This window comes from Oncorhynchus mykiss, chromosome 17 (genome assembly GCF_013265735.2).
Source record: "Oncorhynchus mykiss isolate Arlee chromosome 17, USDA_OmykA_1.1, whole genome shotgun sequence".
Taxonomy (NCBI): Eukaryota; Metazoa; Chordata; class Actinopteri; order Salmoniformes; family Salmonidae; genus Oncorhynchus; species Oncorhynchus mykiss.
In genome coordinates, this window is record NC_048581.1 from 44,969,185 (window position 1) to 44,995,634 (window position 26,450).

The 26,450-nt window shown below is 43.4% G+C and overlaps 1 protein-coding gene across 1 annotated transcript in view; it reads left to right on the plus strand.

Annotated features, from left to right (window-relative positions):
• Positions 1-293: 293 nt before the first annotated feature.
• The window catches only part of LOC110493946 (integrin alpha-5), a 59,615-nt gene continuing 33,458 nt past the window's right edge, over positions 294-26,450 (plus strand). The window contains exons 1-2 of the mRNA XM_021568566.2: positions 294-650; positions 25,463-25,593. Of these exons, the coding sequence (XP_021424241.2) occupies positions 442-650; positions 25,463-25,593 (340 nt within the window). The 5' untranslated portion in view covers positions 294-441. The remainder of the gene's footprint in view (positions 651-25,462; positions 25,594-26,450) is intronic.

The window sequence follows — 26,450 nt, forward strand, 5'->3', positions numbered from 1 at the left end:
TTATATTTCTGTGTTCATCTCTGCTGCCCCACCATTCCCCACCCCTTATCTTTAAATGAAGTGCACTGTTGAAAATGCTACATTTTAACAATCTATGCTTGGCTTTTTTTCATCCACTTTGATGGGCCTACACCTCGTAGAATACACACACACACACACACACACACACACACCAAAACAGGTAATGTGTGCTCCCACATCCCATGTTTAATATCCAAAGCTCCACCCCGAAATGTATCTCCCTCCCCGAGTCTAAATCAAGTAGCCTATGAGAGCGAGAAGCAGAGTGTAACTGGGTCCTATTCAATTCACAATGAATTAATGGTCTCTGCTGGAATATGCATTAACAAACATATTACGCAGGCGAATGATGAGTTTCACACCTCGCAACATATTAAACAGTATCTAGCGATTCGATGAAAGAAAAGACGCACAAAAGAAATGGGCACTGGACGGCAATTTGCAACAATTTCAGTAAACTCAACCCCGCGAAATCCAGGTTATTGCGCCCCGTTCGTTGTACTTACATTGGTTTTTATCCAGCAGTGCGCAACGTTTAACTTGGAAACGGAAAACCGCGTCGTCTACACTGGACCTAAGGACAGTTTTTTCGGTTATTCGGTGGATGTTTTCTACAATAATTCGTCTAGGTGAGTGCTTATTTATTTTACCCCTCGGTTAGCTTTGCTTTCTTTATATTGTTATAGGCAACTGTTTGGCACAAGAATACACAATTTCATTCACTTAAAAAGTTATGATTTTAATGATTCCATATAGGCTATTTTGATATGGTTGTTATTCACAGTCTAATATCACAGTTTAGGCCTAAACTACATTACCATGTTATATAGCTGCCTAACAAGCATACACATACGATTTGAATAACGGTTTGTATGCTACATAGAGGCAAAGGGAACACGTTTTTGACAAGCCCACCGCCACAGCTCCTGCCCCCTTCTTCCCTACAATACCACACCGCTTTTGGGTGGAATTATTCCCAATTTCCACTCTTGGTGTAATATTATCTAAAGTTTTAGCTCAGGGGTATTAAATCAGGGGTCCACTAAAATATATATATAAAAGGGGGAAATATATATGTTTAAATCAAATGTTGTATGAATACAGATAGCAACAAACAGTATAGACGGATTGTGAATTACATACCTACAGTATAAAAGAGGAGAATATCTTCTTTCAAATGATGTCAACTTTATTTATCAGCTAAATATATTGAGCAAATTACACTCACTGGAGTATCTGACATAGGCTTTGTAAAAGCACCCGCAAATAGGCTACCTACCAGTCAGGCAAGTGCCGCTGGCTGCAGGGAAGCTATCTTGACTCGGACACCAACATATAGCTAACACATAACACATTTTTGGCAACACATAGCGAAGGTTTTTTAACCAGCTTGATGCCTCGAAAACACCTACAGTGTGTTGCGCAAAATGGTACGCAGCATCATCTGGACATGGGTGGAACAAAAGTTCAACATTCACCATCTGTCAAGCCTTCTACTTATATAATTTGATGCATATGTTCGATTTATCCACACAGAAAGCTGCAAGGCAAACGCAACGTTCCATTGAAAATGAATGTGCTTGGTTGTTTTTATAAACTAGAGTTCCAGTGAGCATTTCTTGTAGTGGACAACTGTTTCGAGCTGTTACAAAGTCATTCATAATACTAATTTTAAAAAATAATGTGAATACATTAAGATATAAAGGGGGAACATGGACACATTCAATATAATTCACGAGGTGAATCAAACCTATGTTTAAACCCTTTCTCATGCCTTGGCAAAAATCGTTTTACATAAAACACTCACCTTTCTTTCCTTACATTTATGATAATGTTGTTTGTTATATCATATACTATTTAACAATTTAATCAGACATTGACCTTGATCTTGTGAAATTCTTGGATATTGCCGTTGGACTCTTTTTGTGTGTGTGGCGATCACGGAAGTGTACTGTAACCTAATAGCTTTACATGTCTCCCTATGTTAAGGTGTAAAAACCGTTTTCATGGGCACACATCCAAAATAATGTATGTGTTTGCAAAATCCAGTACTTCAAGCAGAAAGAGTAACTTTAATATTATTAATGAAACAAAAATCGATACTGTCATTAACAGGATTATTCAATAATTACGCATAATAGCTGTTTGATGTCTAGCTGTTTAGTTACATGGAGACATTATCGCACAACAGCTGATTCAGGAAATTATTTTCTGAATGACAGTCAAGTGATGAAGACCTTGTGTGATACTGCACACGATTTAACAACAGCCAAAGTGTGGGAATTCATGTTGACTTCGAGGATTAACAGATTGTTTTCCAAGTTAAAACGGAGCAATCGGGAACGTGGAACGCCTGGTCAAGTACACATCCAACACTTCCTCTCCTTTCAAAGTAGTTCACTCTTCAAACGTCATTCTATGAATCTATAATCTATTAACTCATTGATTAATAGTTGCTCATATTGTGCCACAGTGCCAACATAAAGTAAGATTTCTCAATTTCTGCATTATATTTAGTGTGTATTAGACTTATTAATGAACTGCTGTTACTGTAAATGGTTAGCTGACTGATATTAGGGTTGGGCAGTATCATATCATCATACTGTCCTTCTCTACCCCGTGATTTACAGTATTACCGGTTTAGTACACAAGGTGGCGCCAAAAAAAGGCTATTGGGCATCTATAATCCAGAATGCTTTCAAATTAGTAAAAGTAATAGCGAGTTTCCATGGAGGCTGCTAGCTAAATATGCTAACAAGCTTAAATGAACATAAACTAATTGCAGACAGGTAATCCAGCTCATAAAGATATATATACAGTGGGGCAAAAAAGTATTTAGTCAGCCACCAATTGTGCAAGTTCTCCCACTTAAAAAGATGAGAGAGGCCTGTAATTTTCATCATAGGTACACTTCAACTATGACAGACAAAATGAGGAAAAGAAATCCAGAAAATCACATTGTAGGATTTTTTATGATTTTTTTTGCAAATTATGGTGTAAAATAAGTATTTGGTCACCTACAAACAAGCAATATTTCTGGCTCTCACAGACCTGTAACTTCTTCTTTAAGAGGCTCCTCTGTCCTCCACTCGTTACCTGTATTAATGGCACCTGTTTGAACTTGTTATCAGTTTAAAAGACACCAGTCCACAACCTCAAACAGTCACACTCCAAACTCCACTATGGCCAAGACCAAAGAGCTGTCAAAGGACACCAGAAACAAAATTGTAGACCTGCACCAGGCTGGGAAGACTGAATCTGAAATAGGTAAGCAGCTTGGTTTGAAGAAATCAACTGTGGGAGCAATTATTAGGAAATGTAAGACATACAAGACCACTGATAATCTCCCTCGATCTGGGGCTCCACGCAAGATCTCACCCCGTGGGGTCAAAATGATCACAAGAACGGTGAGCAAAAATCCCAGAACCACACGGGGGGACCTAGTGAATGACCTGCAGAGAGCTGGGACCAAAGTAACAAAGCCTACCATCAGCAAGGGCATTGAAGATTAAACATGGCTGGGTCTTTCAGCATGACAGTGATCCCAAACACACCGCCCGGGCAACGAAGGAGTGGCTTCGTAAGAAGCATTTCAAGGTCCTGGAGTGGCCTAGCCAGTCTCCAGATCTCAACCCCATAGAAAATCTTTGGAGGGAGTTGAAAGTCTGTGTTGCCCAGCAACAGCCCCAAAACATCACTGCTCAAGAGGAGATCTGCATGGAGGAATGGGACAAAATAAAAGCAACAGTGTGTGAAAACCTTGTGAAGACTTACAGAAAACATTTGACTTCTGTCATTGCCAACAAAGGGTATATAACAAAGTATTGAGATAAACTTTTGTTATTGACCAAATACTTATTTTCCACCATAATTTGCAAATAAATTAATTACAAATCCTACAATATGATTTTCTGGATTTTTTTTCTTCTAATTTTGCATTTTATTACATGACATAAGTATTTGATCACCTACCAACAAGTAAGAATTCCTGCTCTCACAGACCTGTTCGTTTTTCTTTAAGAAGCCCCCCTGTTCTCCACTCATTACCTGTATTAACTGCACCTGTTTGAACTCGTTACCTGTATAAAAGACACCTGTCCACACACTCAATCAAACAGACTCCAACCTCTCCACAATGGCCAAGACCAGAGAGCTGTTTATGGCCATCAGGGATAAAATTGTAGACCTGCACAAGGCTGGGATTGGCTACAGGACAATAGGCAAGCAGCTTGGTGAGAAGGCAACAACTGTTGGCGCAAATATTAGAAAATGGAAGAAGTTCAAGATGACGGTCAATCACCCTCGGTCTGGGGCTCCATGCAAGATCTCACCTCGTGGGGCATCAATGATCATGAGGAAGGTGAGGGATCAGCCCAGAACTACACGGCAGGACCTGGTCAATGACCTGAAGAGAGCTGGGACCACAGTCTCAAAGAAAACCATTAGTAACACTACGCCGTCATGGATTAAAATCCTGCAGCGCACGCAAGGTCCCCCTGCTCAAGCCAGCGCATGTCCAGGCCCGTCTGAAGTCTGCCAATGACCATCTGGATGATCCAGAGGAGGAATGGGAGAAGGTCATGTGGTCTGATGAGACAAAAATAGAGCTTTTTGGTCTCAACTCCACTCGCCGTGTTTGGAGAAAGAAGAAGGATGAGTACAACCCCAAGAACACCATCCCTACCGTGAAGCATGTAGGTGGAAACATCATTCTTTGGGGATGCTTTCTGCAAAGGGGACAGGACGACTGCACCGTATTGAGGGGAGGATGGATGGGGCCATGTATCGTGAGATCTTGGCCAACAACCTCCTTCCCTCAGTAAGAGCATTGAAGATGGGTCGTGGCTGGGTCTTCCAGCATGAAAATGACCCAAAACACACAGCCAGGGCAACTAAGGAGTGGCTCCGTAAGAAGCATCTCAAGGTCCTGGAGTGGCCTAGCCAGTCTCCAGACCTGAACCCAATAGAAAATCTTTGGAGGGAGCTGAAAGTCCGTATTGCCCAGCGACAGCCCTGAAACCTGAAGGGTCTGTATGGAGGAGTGGGCCAAAATCCCTGCTGCAGTGTGTGCAAACCTGGTCAAGAGCTACAGGAAACGTATGATCACTGTAATTGCAAACAAAGGTTTCTGTACCAAATATTAAGTTCTGCTTTTCTGATGTATCAAATACTTATGTCATGCAATAAAATGCAAATTAATTACTTAAAAATCATACAATGTGATTTTATGGATTTTTGTTTTAGATTCTGTCTCTCACAGTTGAAGTGTGCCAATGATAAAAATTACAGACCTCTACATGCTTTGTAAGTTGGAAAACCTGCAAAATCAACAGTGTATCAAATACTTGTTCTCCCCACCGTGTATATATATATATATATATATATACATATATATATATATATATATATATATATATATATATATATATATATATATATATATATATATATATATATATTTACAGTGCCTTGCGAAAGTATTCGGCCCCCTTGAACTTTGCGACCTTTTGCCACATTTCAGACTTCAAACATAAAGATATAAAACTGTATTTTTTTGTGAAGAATCAACAACAAGTGGGACACAATCATGAAGTGGAACGACATTTATTGGATATTTCAAACTTTTTTAACAAATCAAAAACTGAAAAATTGGGCGTGCAAAATTATTCAGCCCCTTTACTTTCAGTGCAGCAAACTCTCTCCAGAAGTTCAGTGAGGATCTCTGAATGATCCAATGTTGACCTAAATGACTAATGACGATAAATACAATCCACCTGTGTGTAATCAAGTCTCCGAATAAATGCACCTGCACTGTGGTAGTCTCAGAGGTCCGTTAAAAGCGCAGAGAGCATCATGAAGAACAAGGAACACACCAGGCAGGTCCGAGATACTGTTGTGAAGAAGTTTAAAGCCGGATTTGGATACAAAAAGATTTCCCAAGCTTTAAACATCCCAAGGAGCACTGTGCAAGCGATAATATTGAAATGGAAGGAGTATCAGACCACTGCAAATCTACCAAGACCTGGCCGTCCCTCTAAACTTTCAGCTCATACAAGGAGAAGACTGATCAGAGATGCAGCCAAGAGGCCCATGATCACTCTGGATGAACTTCAGAGATCTACAGCTGAGGTGGGAGACTCTGTCCATAGGACAACAATCAGTCGTATATTGCACAAATCTGGCCTTTATGGAAGAGTGGCAAGAAGAAAGACATTTCTTAAAGATATCCATAAAAAGTGTCCTTTAAAGTTTGCCACAAGCCACCTGGGAGACACACCAAACATGTGGAAGAAGGTGCTCTGGTCAGATGAAACCAAAATTGAACTTTTTGGCAACAATGCAAACGTTATGTTTGGCGTAAAAGCAACACAGCTGAACACACCATCCCCACTGTCAAACATGGTGGTGGCAGCATCATGGTTTGGGCCTGCTTTTCTTCAGCAGGGACAGGGAAGATGGTTAAAATTGATGGGAAGATGGATGGAGCCAAATACAGGACCATTCTGGAAGAAAACCTGATGGAGTCTGCAAAAGACCTGAGACTGGGACGGAGATTTGTCTTCCAACAAGACAATGATCCAAAACATAAAGCAAAATCTACAATGGAATGGTTCAAAAATAAACATATCCAGGTGTTAGAATGGCCAAGTCAAAGTCCTGACCTGAATCCAATCGAGAATCTGTGGAAAGAACTGAAAACTGCTGTTCACAAATGCTCTCCATCCAACCTCACTGAGCTCGAGCTGTTTTGCAAGGAGGAATGGGAAAAAATTTCAGTCTCTCGATGTGCAAAACTGATAGAGACATACCCCAAGCGACTTACAGCTGTAATCGCAGCAAAAGGTGGCGCTACAAAGTATTAACTTAAGGGGGCTGAATAATTTTGCACGCCCAATTTTTCAGTTTTTGATTTGTTAAAAAAGTTTGAAATATCCAATAAATGTTGTTCCACTTCATGATTGTGTCCCACTTGTTGTTGATTCTTCACAAAAAAATACAGTTTTATATCTTTATGTTTGAAGCCTGAAATGTGGCAAAAGGTGGAAAGTTCAAGGGGGCCGAATACTTTCGCAAGGCACTGTATATATATATATATATATATATATATATATATATATATATATATATATATATATATATATATATATGACTCCACACAGACACAGGTCTGTGTGGAGTCTGGAGTCGCTACAGCAATGGGCCTGCCTGCTCTGATTGGAGAACAGGGGGGAGGAGCTAATGAGCAGAGAACGGAGAAAATGTATTACTAATTTATTTAACTTATTAATTTAGTATAACTAGAATTCAGCGTTTTTCACTCAGGAAAAAAATATGAAACACTTAAGAAATATCTTGCTGCGTTTTGTAAACGCAGATCTAAAATTATTCTTATTGTAATTTCTGCTCGGCATCAGACTTATTCCGTGCTTCAGTTGTACTTCTAAACTCCGATGAGAATTCACAAACGGGCATTCTATCAGCAGACGATCTGACTGATGTGTAGCTACTTTTCTCTGTTACTTTTAGCCATCCTTTTTCTCCTGTAAAATGCATGATTACATTTAAGCAAAACATTTGGAAATGTAGGTGGTAACACTTTTTCTATGATAGGCCTAAACATTCGAAATAAGAAGGCCATCCATAAGTTTTGCAAAAAAATAACTTGCTTTTTCATTGTAAACTCATCTACTTGTGTGGCTGCCAGTTGCACTGATGAAAATTAAGCTAATGTATTTTCTGTGAAGGAAAGCTATAGTTGCACGTCCCTGATCACTCTATTGAAGCAAAAAAACACTTCAGACTTTCAATATATCAGCTGGACACAGCTGGACCGTTTTCTCCCATTGTGCTATTTACAAACAAACACATGACTGGCTCAACTGTTCTGGGTAACTACACAAGTTTCATAATGTAAAATAATGTGACAGGTGAAATAAGAACGCAATCTGCTTTATCTCCTAACGCATTGCATAATTTGACAGCAGGTATTTCCTTAAAAAAATAGCTACACATTTTTAAATGTAAAGGTAAACTTCAAAGATATAGTTTCAACGGTATTGACTTATTGAAAAATACCCAGGTATACGGTATATAATATATACCGCCCAAGCCTAACTGATATATCCTACATTCCTAGCTAACCATTGGTCACCTTATTAAATTACGCTATTCAGCCAACACAACAGTATCTATTGCTAGACTAGAGATATGCCCTAGCTGAAGTTAGCAGTTGCACATCTAACTGTTTGGATTGAAACAAGGATGTGTGGTTTCAATGGTTTACCGATTATAATATTTCATTATTGGTTATTATTATCAATGATTTTATTGACAGAACCCAGATATATTATATTATTGTATTAAATTCTTATATCTATTTTTTTTTAAATATAGAAATCCTGTTGTTTATCTTTTATATGTTTAACATGATTGACAAGTTGACTAAAGCACAGACAGACTTGGCTACTAGGCATGACAAAGAAAGATGCTGTGTCCATGTTTCATGTGACAATTTGAATGTAGATGTTTTGTTTTGCTTGGAGTTATGGTCTCATTGTGCCTATCTGGACTTTTATTCCTGTAACTACACATTTGAAACGTAAAGAAAATAACATTTAAATGTATATCAAACCATTTACAAATGTTGACCCTGATGTCACACATTGCAATGACGCTGTAGGTGTGATCGAGGCGTAACAGCTGTTCTTAGTGAAAATGTGTTTGGAGTTTCCTTTCTAGCTAATAGGCTATGTTATGACGTAGAGAGGTCGAAATAATGTAAAACTCTCGACCAAAACGATTAATTTTAAAATGTTGTTTACTTCTCCTTACCATTCTCATCCACCTGATGATACTTTTTTTTATTCTGCCAATGGTGGTTTCTGGGTCACCAGTTTGCCTGGGAAGGGGTTCCTAGGCAAGAAAATGTTGAAGAAACTTGTTTTTGCTTGTAATATCCCTTTCATACACAGACCAAAATCCCACAAATTGACCATGCCTGCTTCTTTTTGCCTGTTTTTTGGTGTATCTGAAAGGGGAAAGGGGTAAAACACATTGCAAATTAAAATCCACCAAAGACCTAATCATGATTCCTGTAAATTCAATAACACTTCCACTGTTTAACACCTGCCTAATTTAAAATGCAAACAGCCCCCATGGTTTAAAAAAAAAAATGATATGTATAAAAGAGTATACCTGCAAGAAAGTGGTATTTAAATTTTTCTTTATTTAACTAGGCAATTAAGAACAAATTGTTATTTACAATGACGGCCTACACTGGCCAAACCCTAACACGGACGACGCTTGGCCAATTTTGCGCCGCTCTATGGGACTCCCAATCAAGGCCAGTTGTGATACAGCCTGGAATCGAACTAGGGTCTGTAGTGACGCCTCTAGCACTGAGATGCAGTGCCTTAGACCGCTGCACCACTCGGTAAATAAGGGGCTGTTTGAATCAGGGTCATATAAACATTGCCATACATTTTTTACAGGTAATATATCACATTTTCTGTCCGAAATTGTTATAACTCAGCTAAGAAGGCCATTTGCCAAATGTTCACTTTCTTCAGCAAAGCCTCTGATCAGTAACTAGGCGTGTACCAGATTGAGCATTTGTCATTATTCAGCTATTCTTTTGTGATATATTACACACTTACATATTCAGCATTTTGTGGGAGTTGGATCATATACTGTATATTAAGGGGAAATTCAAATCCTTGGGTGAATAGGGATGTCATTGACTTTGACAAATACAAGAAGGACCCCCTCCCTGCTGTTTTACTAATTGGTGAGTGAGATTAAATAAGATTCAAACATGTAGCTAGGCCTACTTAGCCGACGCCCACAGCAGGTAACACCACTTTTCACCTTTCACTAAAAGAAAAATCTTAGCATTCACAGCTGAAATTAAGTAACACAATTAGGCCTGTTCTACCAACTGAAATGCGTTTTTGTCTTGAGTACCATCAAATTAGGTACTCAAGAGTTGCATTATTTTTGTCCAACCAATGTTATAGGAATGTAGTGGTACCACAACCTTCATGGATCAAATCAACAACTGAACTTGTGTAATGTGCTCGCACTTCATACAGTACATCACACGTACACAAATGACGCAGTGCATTGTAGGCCTGCTATTGTTATAATCACTTTGACAAGTGCGCATCGCTGCTGTGCCACCCCTACCCCATCCCGATCCTTTTAGGAAAAATGCATTAAACTTCAAGTTCACTTGTTTATAATCGATTCTCTCATATTTACGGATTCATTGATATAAAATGATATAGCCTACAGTAGAAGGAAAAATGTCATGAAACTTTAACACCATTCCCCTAAAACCTCAAATTTTTCCAGGCCTATGCTGATAAAAAAATATTATTTGAATGAATAGGCTTTTCGGCAATTGTGGCAAAGGCTTATCCTACATTTTAGGACGGATACACACACAGCCTATTTAGAACGACTATCGTCATCAACAGCATCATGGCAGCTGAAGACAAAAGGGCATGGGCCATAAAGGCATCTGTTATAGTGAACTTCAACTCCTTTTTCTTTTAAATGACCAATAGGAGACCATCAACTCAACTGAACTGAAGTATCATCTTGCCCTATTACTCAGGAAGTAAGCACAGCCCTTGTACATGTACTGTAGGTTCATCTCATGGTAGCAATTGAGCCTGGGGACAACTACAGTGTCAAATAGTGAGAGATGACGCTCCCTAGACCTAGGTTTTGAACAACTACAGTGTCATACTATGGTTGAACTAATCCTGAGAAAAGGGCATCAAGTTAGTCATGTAGGCCTGGTTCACAATGGGAACACTAGAGATTTAGCTGTGATATTATCATTAGGCCTATCATGTAAGTCAGGGATTTGGTCACTTGTTGTAAATGCTCATTTCACTAATTGTCAAGGACAACCCATTTACTCAAATCTGAGGGTCACCATATGGGCAGAGCCAATATTGGCATAGGGGCTGAGCTGAGTGATGTTTAAACAAATAGAGGCCTATATCAACTCCGGCTGCCACAGCACCCTTTCTACCATCCTCTGAGGCAGAACTGGATTTATGCCATTGACTTAAATGTACACGTTGTCTGACACCAGCAGGAAGGAAATTGCTTAAGTCTCCCTCTGTTTGCTTAGTTAAGCATTGGGGGGGGGGGGGGGGGGGGGCAAAATGTGTGTTGTGGAGCCATTATGAAAATGTTGATTCAGTCGCCTTGTTGGCTCTACCCCCCCCCCCCCCCCCCCCCCATGATGCATTTTTAAAAATCTGGTTGTAACGGAGACACTGAGAGTTGAGAAGCAGGTGAAACGTTTAATAAAACATGGAACGAGACAACAGTAGCATCTACACATAAACAATACTGACTGGGGAAAGAACTTAAGGGTGTGCCAGATATAGGGGAGGTAATGGAGTCCAGGTGTGTCTCATGATGACATGCAGGTGTGTGTAATGATTAATGCCAGGTGTGTGTAATGATGAATCCTGGTCTGGGAGGGGAAGGTGGAAATCAAGGATGATGTTGGGATCCAGAATGTCCTCCACCGGAACCCAACCCGCTCCTCTGGGTTCATACCCTTCCCAGTCCACTAGGTACTGGAACCGACCCCCATGACGAACCGACCCCCAGTCCAGTAGAGATCTGACGGAATAGGCTATACCCCATCGATGTCCGGAGGGGGGGGGGGCAGCATCAGCTAGGGGACCAGGAACCACCAGCCTGAGAAGGGAGACATGAAAAGGTGAGACACAGTGGTCACAGTGGTCACTGTGGTCACTGTGTAGCTCTAACCTATACGTCACCTGGGTCTCAAGTGAGCATCACTCCACACTTCTGCGCACCAGAACCACTCATCAACTGCAGGGGCTTAGGTCTGGCCCGGGGTCCCTGGAGCCAGGACCGGCTGAAAACCCAGAACACACTGGAATGGGATTAACCCAGTGGAGGAGTGACGTAGTGAGTTCTGGGCGTACTCCTCCCATGGAAGGAATCGAGCCCACTCTCCCTACTGGTCCTGACAGTGACTCCTCAGGAACCTCCCCAGCTCCTAGTTCATCCTCTCCATCTGCCCGTTGGACTAAGGCCTATACCCAGGAGTGAGGCTGACCGTGACCCCAAGCTTCTCCATATAGGCTCTCCATACCCGTCTGGCGAATGTCCACATTATAGGTGCATTTTTGACACAACCCTCTCCCGAATCGTAGAAAGGACAGGGCATCGGCCTTGGTGTTTATTTAACCTGGGCAATAGGTCAGCGAAGTGAAGTCAAACCTTGGGAAGAAAAGGGTCCACCTTTTTTGGTGCAGATTCAGCCTCTTTCTGTCCGTGTGTACTCCAGGTTCCAATGGTCAGTGAAGATGATGAATGGTTCCTTGGCTCCCTCCAGCCAGTCTCTCCAATCCACTAATGCCAACTTCACCGCCAGGAGCTCTCGATCACCAACGTCATAATTCCTCTCTGTGGGGGACAGTTTCTTAGAGTAATATGCACACGGATACAATTTCTGTCGATTACCCTGTCGTTGAGACAGAACTGCCCCCACGCCCACCTCTGAAGCATCCACCTCCACCACAAATTATATCATGGGATCTGGGTGTTTGAGCAATGGGGCGATAGCCTCGTTGGCTGCTGGGCTCCACACCAACCTACAGGGGCCACCCTTGAGGAGAGAGGTGAGGCGACAGAGCTGAAGTTCCTGATGAAACGGCATTAGAAGTTGGCAAACCCCAAAACCGTTGTAACCCCTCTATGGTGTTTGGGACTGGCCATGACCTGACCGCATCTACCTTGTCATCCTTCCTCAGTCCCTGCGGGCTAATTTGGTAGCCTAAAATTGGCACTTCTCAGTCTTGACAAACAGTTGGTTAGCCAGGAGGCGTTCCAGGACTGCTCGAACGTGAGTGATGTGATCCTCCAGGGTAGCCTAGTAGACCAGGATGATGTCAATATACACGACCACCTGGCATCCCAGCATTTCCCTGAACACCTCGTTAACGAATGCCTGGAACACTGACGGAGAATTGGCTAAGCCAAATGGCATCACCAAGTACTCGTAGTGGCCAGTCCTCTGTTATCAATACATGGACGTAACCATCCATTCTTCTTGGCTACGAAGAAGAAACCAATCGACATAGGAGATGTGGACATGCGGATGAAACCTTGTTGGAGCGCCTCTTGGATGTAATGCTCCATGGCCAGAGTCTCAGCCACCGACAGAGGGTAGATGCGTCTGCACAGAGGCACAGACCCTGCCAGCAGGTCGATGGCACAGTCCGCGGGTCTTGGACCGGGAACGGAGAGCTGGTATGATGATGTTAAGAGAGGCTTCAAGCGTCTGGTCAATAAAGTTCCCCGCGGCACCAGAATCCACTAACGCTGTAGACACAGTACACGAGGGACAGTCAACTAGTGTGATGGATACCAAAAAGAGAAAGTGATAAAGATGGAATACTCAGTCCTTCCCTAGGAGGTGGAAAATCACGTGACCGTCCCTCTGCTCTTGTGGATCCCGGATTAGGAAGTGCCTGACACCATTGGAGCCCTCCTTGACCCAATACAGACAGAGCCCCGGCTGTCTCCGTCACTCCGCGGGGAGGCGTGTGTTCAGGCTCTGATCCAGAGTGTTCACTGAGGGAGGGAGAGAAGCGATGAGAGTACCGGTGCTTCCGAAGTAGGTTATCCAGATGGATGGCCATCACAATGAGTGCGTCCAAGGAGAGGTTGTCGTCACGACAGGCCAGTTCCGTCTGGACCTCCTTGTGCAGACCGCTTCTGAATAGCATAGAAAGTGCCGGTTCGTTCCATCCCCTGAATGCTGCTACTGTCCGGAAGGTGAGCGCATACTCAGCAGTCGTCTGGTCCCCCTGCCGTAATTGGAGTAGGCACTCACCCCCCTCTCTACCCTCCGGGGGATGATCAAAGATGCATTTGAACAGAGCCATGAACCCCTCATATGAGTCTAGCTCTTCCTCTCTCCCATTCCAACACCCACCCAGTCAGCAGAGAAATAACCGTGGCAATCTTGGACCTCTCGGTGGTGGGGGCTCCCATTTGGTGCGTAAAGTAGAGGGAGCACTGAAGAAGGAAGCCACAGCATTTACATGGGGTGCTGTCATATTTATTCGGGAGGGACAAACAGGTATCATTGACCTGAGCTGGTTGCTGAATGTGCTGTTGTGCTGGCTCGACTGGTTGTAGAATATCCTCCGCTAGTTGACGACAACTCCTCCCGGTATGTTCGAGACGTTGCACACTGCGAAGAACCTCTTCCATAATCGTCCCCAGTTGTGCCAGCTGGTCATGGTGTTGACGTAGAAGGTATCCCTGCTTGTCAACCGTCTGGGAGATATTCTGTTTTCCTGCTGCTTCCATTGTAACAGAGATGCTGAGAATCGAGAAGCAGGTGAAACGTTTAGTAAAACAACAAACATGGACCGAGACAACATAACAGTAGTGTCAACACATAAACAAAGGAACAATACTAACTGGGGAAAGAACCTAAGGGAGTGCCAGATATAGGGGAGGTAATAAGTGAGGTAATGAAGTCCAGGTGTGCCTCATGATGACGTGCAGGTGCGCGTAATGATTGATGCCCGGTGTGCGTAATGATGGATCAAGGACCGGTGGTTAGTATACCGGCGACGTCGAACACAGGAGGAGATGAGCGGGAGTAGACGTGACACTGGTCAGGACTGGACAATGTTAGTCTTTATGTTGAAATAAACAAAATAATTGAATACCTAGCAATTGTTGCTGTTTTGATTTCCCAAATGTTATCATATGCCTGTTGCAATTGTGTCTGTCTTGTTTGGGGTCAAATAAGTCAAGTTGGGATTAGGTGGAGCAGTTGCGGTCGTAGAGAGACAAATAGAGTGACACACTCGCCCGAAAATGTTCTGCTCAATTTCATGCATGCCACATATTAGATTGTTTTGCCATACAGGCGATATCCAGAGTTTGCTGTTTTTCAGCATACCACTGTTGTTTGTGTCTCGGCAACATCCACAGTGTAAGTCAATAAGCCTACTTAAGATAGAAGGCCATTGTTTTGGTAAAGAGGGTGTCTGGCAATAATATGTAACGAGTAAATGTAATGGCTCAAATATACTTATGTATTGAAAGTAAAATTGTAAGTATAAATAATTAAAAATTCCCTATATTAAGAAGTTTTTATTTTATTTACGGTAGCCAGGGGCACACTCCTACACTCAGTCATGATTTATAAACAATGAATATATGTTTAGTGAGTCCACCAGATCTGAGGCAAAAGGGATGACGATGAATGTTTTCTTGATAAGTGCATGTATTTGACCATTTTCCTGTACTGCTAGCCATTCAAAATGTACTTTTGGGTGTCAGAGAAAATGTATGGAGTAAAAAGTACATAATTTTATGTAAAACTAAAAGTTGTCAAAAAATATAAATAGTAAAGTAAAGTACAGATACCCCCCAAAAACTACTTAGTAGTATTTTTAATTCAGTACTTTACACCACTGGATTTGGCTTGCCTGGCGTCATGGAACCAATGGAATAGACTCAAAGGTGCAAGCCCTACCCATATAGCAATCCAGGCAAGCTCAATCAAAGTACTCAAAGTAACTCAAAGTACTTGAAAGAAAACAAATATTATTTGAATCGAGGTGGATAACATTACTGTGTTGCTATATGTTTGGCCAGTAGATTCAAGTTGGCTCATTCATGTGTCATTACTCTGATATTGTTACTCTAGCTATGGTATGGTTTCCCTTTGCTTTATGTTTTCATATTCTTTTTAGTTGTATATCATTGACTTAAAGGGCACTTAGCAACTCAACACTTTGAGAAATCACAGGGGAGCTCGAGTGTGTATCTGAAAGAGAACGGTTCCCAAAAACTTAGTCCTCAAAAGAGTGAGAGACTGCATAGTGAATGGTTTATAGGAAAGTTAATCCTGCCGTGTAAATATTCCTCTTATGCTCGCCAGACATTTGGGGGCCCCTTGACTCGGAGGCTCTCTGATCTCTGTTAATGTCATCATTCATTGACATCTAAAGCTTTGCAATTCCCCTGTGCTCGGCTGTTTGTGTGGCTGCCTTGAAAGGGTAGACGGATTGTCTCTCTCGCTCTATCTTTCTCTCTTTCTGTCTCTGTCCCCCCTCCCCACACACTGTTTTAGCTCAGTTAATTCTCAGTCCCACTTTTTCCCATTTAACATTTTACATTCTCATTCTTACGAAACTACAAGGCTCCACAATGCCTAATATTCACTGTATGTCTATGATTACCATCTTGCAAAGTCAGAAAAACCTGCTAACTCCCAAACAGACATGCTTCCCACTGGACACAGACGTCAGTTCAAAGACTGATTTTGATTCACATTTGGTTAGGTTGTCAACTAATCTGAAACGTGAAATCAACAAAAAATGTCACCATTTCATTGGATTTATGTTAAAAGTTGAGACGAAACACCCTTACGTTGATTACTTTTTGCATATCCAACCAGTTTTCCGTGTTGATTCAACGTCATCACATAGATTTTTGGGGGGTTGAAATGACGTGGAAACATCTTTGATTCAAGCAGTTTTTGCCCAGTGAATTCTGTCTAGGTACACTTGATAGTCCTGTCAGGCAGAATCAAATCTTGATTCAGTAGCTTATTACTCAGGCATGGGTGGATGGATCCAGAGATCCTAGATATCATCCTTTCATACCCTAGGAAACAAAATACTTTTTAACCACAAATCTTAAACCCTCCACCCCAGCCACTCTTAAGCTTAATACCTCAATGGAATATGTGCCGTGTTTAGCTTCTTCGGTGGAATACTATCTGAACAACTACATGTTTCATATGTAGTCTTTTTGATTGTGGAAAGATGTTTGAGCCCACTGGAAGTAGACTGGACTAGAATGGGTTTCCTGTTACTTCAGTCTCACCACATGTTCAAAAATGGCCTTTTCACTGTATTCAGATTAGAACCTCTCACTTTAGGTTATTTGAAAATGAAATGATCTCCAAAATATTGACATTTTTGAAACAAGCCATATAAAGTTGGTTGCAATTTCAGTTTAATCCACCAGAAAAGACAGAACAAACGATACAAAAATATTGTGGTTAAACTCAAATGTACTAATTGATTAAAAACACATAATTTTTCAATAACATCAGAAAATGTATAATCTTTGTAAATTATATCATAAATAAGACTGGTGGAGTTATGTCACACATGCAGCTAACAAAAATTTCTGGAAATGTCTGCTCTACCCCAAATTACAACAACTAATTGCAGCATTACCACAAAAATGGAAGAGACAAGTGGAAGGGGGGAAAAGTAAGGAACTTGTCTGTCGGCCCTGCATTAAAGACCAAAAATGGTTAAAGAAAATTGTAATAAATAGAAAGTATACCAGTTTCCTCTACGACAGTGGTTCCCAAACTTTTTATAGTCCCGCAACCTCCAGTTGCGTACCCCCTCTACCACCAGGGTCAGCGCACTCTCAAATGTTGTTCTTTGCCATCATTGTAAGCCTGCCACACACACACTTTACGATACATTTATTAAAAATAAGAATGAGTGTGAGTTTTTGTCATAACTCGGCTCGTGGTAAGTGACTAAGAGCTCTTATAGGACCAGAGCACAAATAATAATATAATAATAATCAATAATTTTGCTCTTTATTTATCCATCTTACATATGAAACCTTATTTGTTAATCGAAAATTGTGAATAACTCACCACAGGTTAATGAGAAGGGTGTGCTTGAAAGGATGTACATAACTCTGCAATGTTGGGTTGTATTGGAGAGAGTTTCAAGTCTTAAATAATTTTCGACACACTGTCTGTGACTGTATTGAGTTGTCATGCTAGTGAGGGCCGAGAATCCACTCACATGATACTCTGATCGCAGCCAAATCCAGAAATCTGGCAATGGCTTCTGATTATATTCAAATTTCACAGAATCGCTTGTTGCAAAGGCTCTCTTGTTCAGATATCAGTAAGTGGACTGGAGGCAGGGCATGAAACAGATAACGAATCCAGTTGTTTGTGTCATCCGTTTTGGGAAAGTACCTGCGTAATTGCGCACCCAACTCACTCAGGTGCTTCTCTACATCACATTTGACATTGTCCGTAAGCTTGAGTTCATTTGAACACATAAAAAAATCATACAATGATGGAAAGACCTGTGTGTTGTTCTTGTTAATGCAAAAAGAGAAGAGCTCCAACTTCTTAATCATAGCCTCAATTTTGTCCCCCACATTGTATACAGTTGCAGAGAGTCCCTGTAATCCTAGATTCAGGTCATTCAGGCGAGAAAAAACATCACCCAGATAGGCCAGTTGTGTGAGAAACGCGTCATCATGCAAGTGGTCAGTAAAGAAAACTTTAAGCTCGTCTCTCAATTAAGAAAAACATGTAAATACTTTGTCCCTTGATAACCAGCGCACTTCTGTATGTTGTAAAAGCGTTACACGGTCGCTGCCCATATCATTGCAAAGTGCAGAAAATACACGAGAGTTCAGGGGCCTTGCTTTAACAAAGTTAACCATTTTCACTGTAGTATCCAACACGTCTTTCAAGCTGTCAGGTATTCCCTTGGCAGCAAGAGCCTCTCGGTGGATGCTGCAGTGTACCCAAGTGGCGTCGGGAGCAACTGTTTGCACGCGCGTTACCCCTCCACTATGTCTCCCTGTCATGGCTTTTGCGCCATCAGGGGCAGAGCACAGCTACGTGCTCTAGCACAGCTACGTGCTCTCTCTAATGTGTTTGAGCCAATCAGTTGTGTTGTGACATGGTATATTTTTATTTTTTTTATTTCACCTTTATTTAACCAGGTAGGCTAGTTGAGAACAAGTTCTCATTTGCAACTGTGACCTGGCCAAGATAAAGCGTAGCAATTCGACACATACAACAACACAGAGTTACACATGGAATAAACAAAACATACAGTCAATAATACAGTAGAACAAAAGAAAACAAAAAGTCTATATACAGTGAGTGCAAATGAGGTAAGTTAAGGAAATAAATAGGCCATGGTGGCGAAGTAATTACAATATAGCATTTAAACACTGAAATGGTAGATCGGCAGAAGATGAATGTGCAGGTAGAGATACTGGGGTGCAAAGGAGCAAAATAAATAAATAAGTACCAGTATGGGGATGAGGTAGGTGGATAGATGGGCTGTTTACAGATAGGCTAAGTACAGGTGCAGTGATCTGTAAACTGCTCTGACAGCTGGTGCTTAAAGCTAGTGAGGGAGATGTGAGTCTCCAGCTTCAGAGATTTTTGCAATTCGTTCCAGGTAGGTAGGGTTGCTATGCAGAAGATATCCCTATTTGGTAAAAGACAAAGTCCATATTATGGCAAGAACAGCTCAAATAAGCAAAGAGAAATGACAGTCCATCATTTCAAGAACTTTGAAAGTTTCTTCAAGTGCAGTCGCAAAAACCATCAAGCGCTATGAAGAAACTAGCTCTCATGAGGACACATCCACAAGAAAGGAAGACCCAGAGTTACCTCTGCTGCAAAGGATACGTTCATTAGAGTTTCCAGACTCAGAAAACAGCAATTAACTGCACCTCAGATTGCAGCCCAAATAAATGTTTCACAGAGTTCAAGTAACAGACATATCTTAACATCAACTGTTCAGAGGAGACCAAATTAGCCCTTCATGGTCGAATTGCTGCAAAGAAACCACTACTAAAGGACAGCAATAAGAAAACGAGACTTGCTTGGGCAAAATAACAGGAGCAAGGGACATTAGACCTGTGTAAATCTGTCCTTCGGTCTGATGAGTCTAAATTTTAGATTTTTGGTTCCAACCGCCTTGTCTTTATGAGACGCAGAGTAGGTGAACGGATGATCTCCGCATGTGTGGTTCCCACCGTGAAGCATGGAGGTGGAGGTGTGACAGTGCTTTGCTGGTAACACTGTCTGTGATTTATTTACAATTCAAGGTACACTTGACCAGCATGGCTACCACAGCATTCTGCAGTGATACACCATCCCATCTGATTTGCGCTTGGTGGAACTATCATTTGATTTTCAAAAGGACAATGACACAAAACCTACCTCCAGACTGTATAAGGGCTATTTGACCAAGAAGGAGAGTGATGAAGTGCTGCATCAGATGACCTGTCCTCCACAATCAAAAAAACTGGTACTGTATATATTTACACAAAAATATATGGGGGATTGGAAATGATGCAGACAATTACATTGATGGTGTAATGACGTTAGTCTGTAGAAGGAGAAGCGGACCAAAAAGCAGCGTGGTGGTTACTCATGTTTCTTTAATGGAAAATGAACGATACATGAAATAACTTAACTCTACAAAACAACAAACGGAACGTGAAAAACCTATACAGCCTATCCTGTGACAACAAACACAGGGACAGGAACAATCACCCACAAACACACAGTGACACCCAGGCTACCTAAGTATGATTCTCAATCAGAGAAAACTAATGACACCTGCCTCTGATTGAGAACCATACTAGGCCGAAACATAGAAATACCCAAACCATAGAAAAACAACCATAGACTGCCCACCCAACTCACGCCCTGACCATACTAAATAATGACAAAACAAAGGAAATAAAGGTCAGAACGTGACAGTACCCCCCCCCCCCCCCCCAAAGGTGCGGACTCCGGCCGCAAAAACTTAACCTATAGGGGAGGGTGTGGGTGGGCGTCTGTCCGCGGTGGCGGCTCTGGCGCGGGACGCGGACCCCACTTCACCATTGTCTTAGTCCGCCTTATTGTCCGCCTCCGTGGCTTTCTAACCATGGCCACCCCTCTCAATGACCCCACTGGACAGAAGGGCAGCTCGGGACAGAGGGGCAGAAGCTCGTGACAGAGGGGCAGAAGCTCGGGACAGAGGGGCAGCTGCTCGGGACAGAGGGGCAGCTGCTCGGGACAGAGGGGCAGCTGCTCGGGACAGAGGGGCAGCTGCTCGGGACAGAGGGGAGGCAGCTGCTCGGGACAGAGGGGAGGCAGCTGCTCGGGACAGAGGGGAGGCAGCTGCTCGGGACAGAGGGGAGGCAGCTGCTCGGGACAGAGGGGAGGCAGCTGCTCGGGACAGAGGGGCGGCAGCTGCTCGGGACAGAGGGGCAGCTGCTCGGGCGGCCCCTGGCTTACTGGCGGCCCCTGGCTGACTGGCGGCCCCTGGCTGACTGGCGGCACTGGCGGCCCCTGGCTGACTGGCGGCCCCTGGTTGACTGGCGGCACTGGCGGCCCCTGGCAGACGGGCGGCACTGGCGGCCCCTGGCAGACTGGCGGCACTGGCGGCCCCTGGCAGACGGGCGGCACTGGCGGCTCCGGGCAGACGGGCGGCACTGGCGGCGCTGGGCAGACGGGCGGCACTGGCGGCGCTGGGCAGACGGGCGGCACTGGCGGCGCTGGGCAGACGGGCGGCACTGGGCAGACGGGCGGCACTGGCGGCGCTGGGCAGATGGGCGGCACTGGCGGCGCTGGAGAGGAGGAAGGCTCTGGAAGCGCCGGACTGAGTAGCTCTCGTAGCGCCGAACAGGCGGGAGACTCCGGCAGCGCTGGACAGGAGGAAGGCTCTGGTAGCGCCGGAGAGGCGGGAGACTCCGGCAGCGCTGGAGTGCAGGAAGGCTCTGGTAGTGCCGGAGAGGTGGGAGACTCCGGCAGCGCTGGAGAGGAGGGAGCCCCTGTAAGGATGGGCCGGAGAGACAGCCTGATACGGGGGTGTCAGAACGTGACACTGTGAATAGTGTCTTAATAATAAAGGAGTCTTTTTGCACCAGGTATGGTTGTTAAACATTTGCCAGATGCCCTCCGGCTGCCACCGGAGGGCTGGTGCGTGGAGGTGGTGACGGATAGACTGGGCCGTGCAGGCTCGCTGGAGCTCTTGAGCACCGAGCCTGCCCAACCTTACCCGGTTGAATGGTCCCGGTCGCCCTGCCAGTGCGGCGAGGTGGAATAGCCCGCACTGGGCTATGCAGGCGAACCGGGGACACCGTGCGCAAGGCTGGTGCCATGTAAGCCGGCCCAAGGAGACGCACTGGAGACCAGATGCGTAGAGCCTTCATGGCACTTGGCTCGATGCCCACTCTAGCCCGGCCGATACGCGGAGCTGGAATGTACCGCACCGGGCTGTGCACCCGCACTGGGGACACCGTGCGCTCCAAAGCATAACAAGGTGCCTGCCCGCTCTCTCTAGCCCCCCGGTAACCACAGGGAGTTTGCACAGGTCTCCTACCTGGCATAGCCACACTCCCTGTTAGCCCCCCCCAATACATTTTTGGGGCTGACTCTCAGGCTTCCATCCGCTCTGCCGTGCTAGTTCCTCATAATGCCGCCTCTCTGCTTTTGCTGCCTCCAGCTCGGCCTTGGGGCGGCAATATTCTCCTGGCTCTGCCCAGGGTCCTTTCCCGTCTAGAATCTCCTCCCAAGTCCATCTCTCCAAGTAGTGCAGCCTCTCCCACTGCTGCTTTTGCTGCTGCTGCTGTTGCTCCTCCTGCTGCTGCTTTTGCTGCTGCTGCTGTTGCTCCTGCTGCACCAGTCGCTTCTCCTGCTGCTGCTGTTGCTGCTGCCTCTGTTTACCACGCCGCTTGGTCCTTGGTTGGTGGGTGATTCTGTAACGACGTTCGTCTGTAGAAGGAGAAGCGGACCAAAAAGCAGCGTGGTGGTTACTCATGTTTCTTTAATGGAAAATGAACGATACATGAAATAACTTAACTCTCCAAAACAACAAACGGAACGTGAAAAACCTATACAGCCTATCCTGTGACAACAAACACAGGGACAGGAACAATCACCCACAAACACACAGTGACACCCAGGCTACCTAAGTATGATTCTCAATCAGAGACAACTAATGACACCTGCCTCTGATTGAGAACCATACTAGGCCGAAACATAGAAATACCCAAATCATAGAAAAACAACCATAGACTGCCCACCCAACTCACGCCCTGACCATACTAAATAATGACAAAACAAAGGAAATAAAGGTCACAACGTGACAGATGGAATCTACAATCTATCTGCAATATTAAAGCTATATTAAAGCTGATCTACCCCCCCCCCCTCCCCGCCCCCCAAAAATGTGTTTCCTGTTTCTCCCACCTTCGCTCTCTCTTCTACCCCCTCACCCTTTTCCTCCCTCTATCAGTCCAGTAGAGTTGATGGAGATAAGAACTAGCCTTTGCTATGATCTGCCCTTTGTCCTTTATCTTTTCCCCAGATTCAGTACTGTCATCATCTGCTCTTTCAACAACTTCCCAAATGATAACCTTAGTTACGCAAGTCTATTTCCTGAAACGGATCTAATGGGGAAGGTTAAGACAGATTGGTGATGATGATGATAATGATAGGGCACCTCTAAAATGAGAGTTGAGGGACCTCTAAAATGAGGGTGATGCTCACACTGCATAGAGAGGATCCTTGTATTCACAAATGGCCTCAGAGTAGAAGTGCTGATCAAAAAATCAGTTTTGCCTTTCAGATCATAATGCAAAATATAGGCGAGAACCAGATCCTAGATCAGCAATACCTCTTCAAAATGCTTTGTGAAAGGCTTACAACTGTATTTTGGGTGGGATTGGATCTCTGACCTATCTGAAGGTATTCAGACCCTTTCACTTTTTCCACATTTTGTTACGTTAACACCTTATTCTAAAATTGATTAAATCGTTTTTCCCCCCTCATCAATCTACACACATTACCACATAATGACAGAGCAAAACAGTTTTTTAGAAATGTTTGCCCATAAGGAAAATAAAAATAATGGACCTTTTACTCAGTACTTTTTTGAAGCACCTTTGGCAGTGACTACCTCATTGAGTCTTCTTGGGTATGACGCTAGAAGCTTGGCACACCTGTATTTGTGGAGTTTCTCCCATTCTTCTCTGCAGATTCTCTCAAGCTCCGTCAGCTTGGATGGGGAGCGTCGCTGCACAGCTATTTTCAGGTCTCTCCATAGATGTTCAATCAGGTTCAAGTCCGGGCTCTGGCTGGGCCACTCAAGGACATTCAGAGACTTGTCCCGAAGCCACTCTTGCGTTGTCTTGGCGGTGTGCTTAGGGTCGTTGTTGGAATGTGAACCTTCGCCTTAGTCTGAGGTCCTGAGAAATCTGAAGCAGGTTTTCATCAAGAATCTCTCTACTCTAATCTCTCTACTCTGTTTATCTTTCCCTCAAACCTGATTAGTCTCCCAGTCCCTGCCATTGAAAAACATCCCCATGATGCTGCCACCACCATGCTTCACCGTAAGGATGGTATTGGCCAGATAATGAGCGGTGCCTGGTTTCCTCCAGACGTGACACTTGGCATTCAGGCCAAAGAGTTCAATCTTGGTTTCATCAGGACCAGAGAATCTTTTTTGTCATGGTCTGAGAGTCGTTTAGGTGCCTTTTGGCAAACTCCCGAGTAGGCTGTCATGTGCCTTTTACTGAGGAGTGGCTTCCGTTTGGCCACTCTACCATAAAGGCCAGATTGGTGGAGTGCTGCAGAGATGGTTGTCCTTCTGGAAAGTTCTCCCATCTCCACAGAGGAACTCTGGAGCTCTGTCAGAGTGACCATCATATTCTTGGTCACATCCCTGACCAAGGCCCTTCTCCCCCGAGTGATCAGTTTGGCCGGGTGGCCAGCTCTAAGAAGTTCCAAACTGGGTTCTTGCGACCTTCAATGCTTCAGAAATCTTTTGGTACCCTTTCCCAGATCTGTGCTTCGACATAATCCTGTCTCGGAGCTCCACGGACAATTCCTTGAACTCATGGCATGGTTTTTGGTTCGACATGCACTGTCATCTGTGGGACCTTATACAGACAGGTGTGTGCCTTTCCCAAATCATATCCAATCAAATGAATTACCACAGGTGGACTCCAAGTTGTGGAAACAACTCAAGGATGATCAATGGAAACAGGATGCACCTGAGCTCAATTTTGAGTCTCACAGCAAAGGTCTGAATACTTAATGTAAATAAGGTAATTCTGTTTTATTGTTTTAATAAATTTGCACACTTCAAAAAAACCTGTTTTCGCTTTGTCATTTGGGGTATAGTTTGTTGATTGATGACAAAAAAAGTAATTGTATCAATTTTAGAATAAGGCTGTAACGTAACAAAATGTGAAAAAAAGTGAAGGGGTCTGAATACCATCTGAATGCACTGATCCATGAAGGGTATGTAGCCAAATCATAAAAAAATAATTACTTGGGGCGGCAGGTAGCCTAGCGGTTAAGAGTGTTTGGCCAGTAACCAAAAGCTCGTTGGTTTGAAACCCCAAGCCAATTTGGTGAACAATCTGCTGATGTGCCCTTGAGCAAGGCACATAACCTTAATTGCTCCTGTAAGTTGCTCTGGATAATAGTGTCTGCTATATGACTCAACTGTTTATGCTTCCTGTTCTCCCACTTGTTATTTTTGGATGCTGTATTTTTGCCCAGCTGTGCACTAATGTTGTGTTTTTGTGTTCTATTTTAACTTTATAGTGTCAGCATTCTGATTGGTGCTCCCAAAGCTAACACCAGCCAACCGAATGTCAACGAAGGTGGATCTGTGTACTTATGTCCCTGGAGCCAGGGCCAATCGAATTGCAGTGTCGTCCACTTTGACAATGAAGGTAAAATACCTGACTGAATAACCTGATGGAATTAGTAGTGAATGAGTAGCCCTACCGTAGTGCTAACGTGTCAACTATCCACTGTGTGTATCTCTCAGCTATTCCATCTCAGATCAAAGCCATTTGAGTAAATTCATTTGTTGATTATTTAACCTGTTTGAGGGGATGAGGAGAATTACTTTACCATTCATTAGAAAACTGGTTGTTTGGATCCTGGATGCTGATTGGACGAGCAGCATTCTGACACATCTATGCCTGCTAACAGTTCCATCTGAAAATTATCACTGCACCTCCATACGAATATCATGTTCATGTTGCTGTCCAAATCATTGATTGTATTTATTTCAACTCGCACAATATTTACCCTTGCTTCCAGCCTAGCATTTAGTTTTGTACAGCGGGGGTTAATATAAGCCTCACTGTTTGCAAGTCTGACTTCAGGGAACAATGTTTCACTTTTGAAATATCGGATCTCTGAGACAAAACAACTTTTTCTACGCCAGTCGAAATCACTCATCAACGACATTATCATGGATATATCCAAGTAAATACCAATAGAAAAAAAGCTCAAACAAAGAAAAATCCAGCTTGTGTACTGTCATTCCAGGTTCAATGTTCGACGTGACTGAGTTAGCTGAAGTTGGCTAGCTAACTAGCTAGCAAGTGACAAGAACGTTATCCAGCCTGCATAGCAACCATTTTGTTTAGTACTGACGACCAGTCCTTTCACGTCTGTAGCGATATGGCCAAAATAACTAACAACCAGATTTTTGTCCCGACTATATTTTGGTGAAATAATTAAATGGTATCAATTGACTTATCAAAATAAAGTTCTAATGAAAATATGTAATTCATTG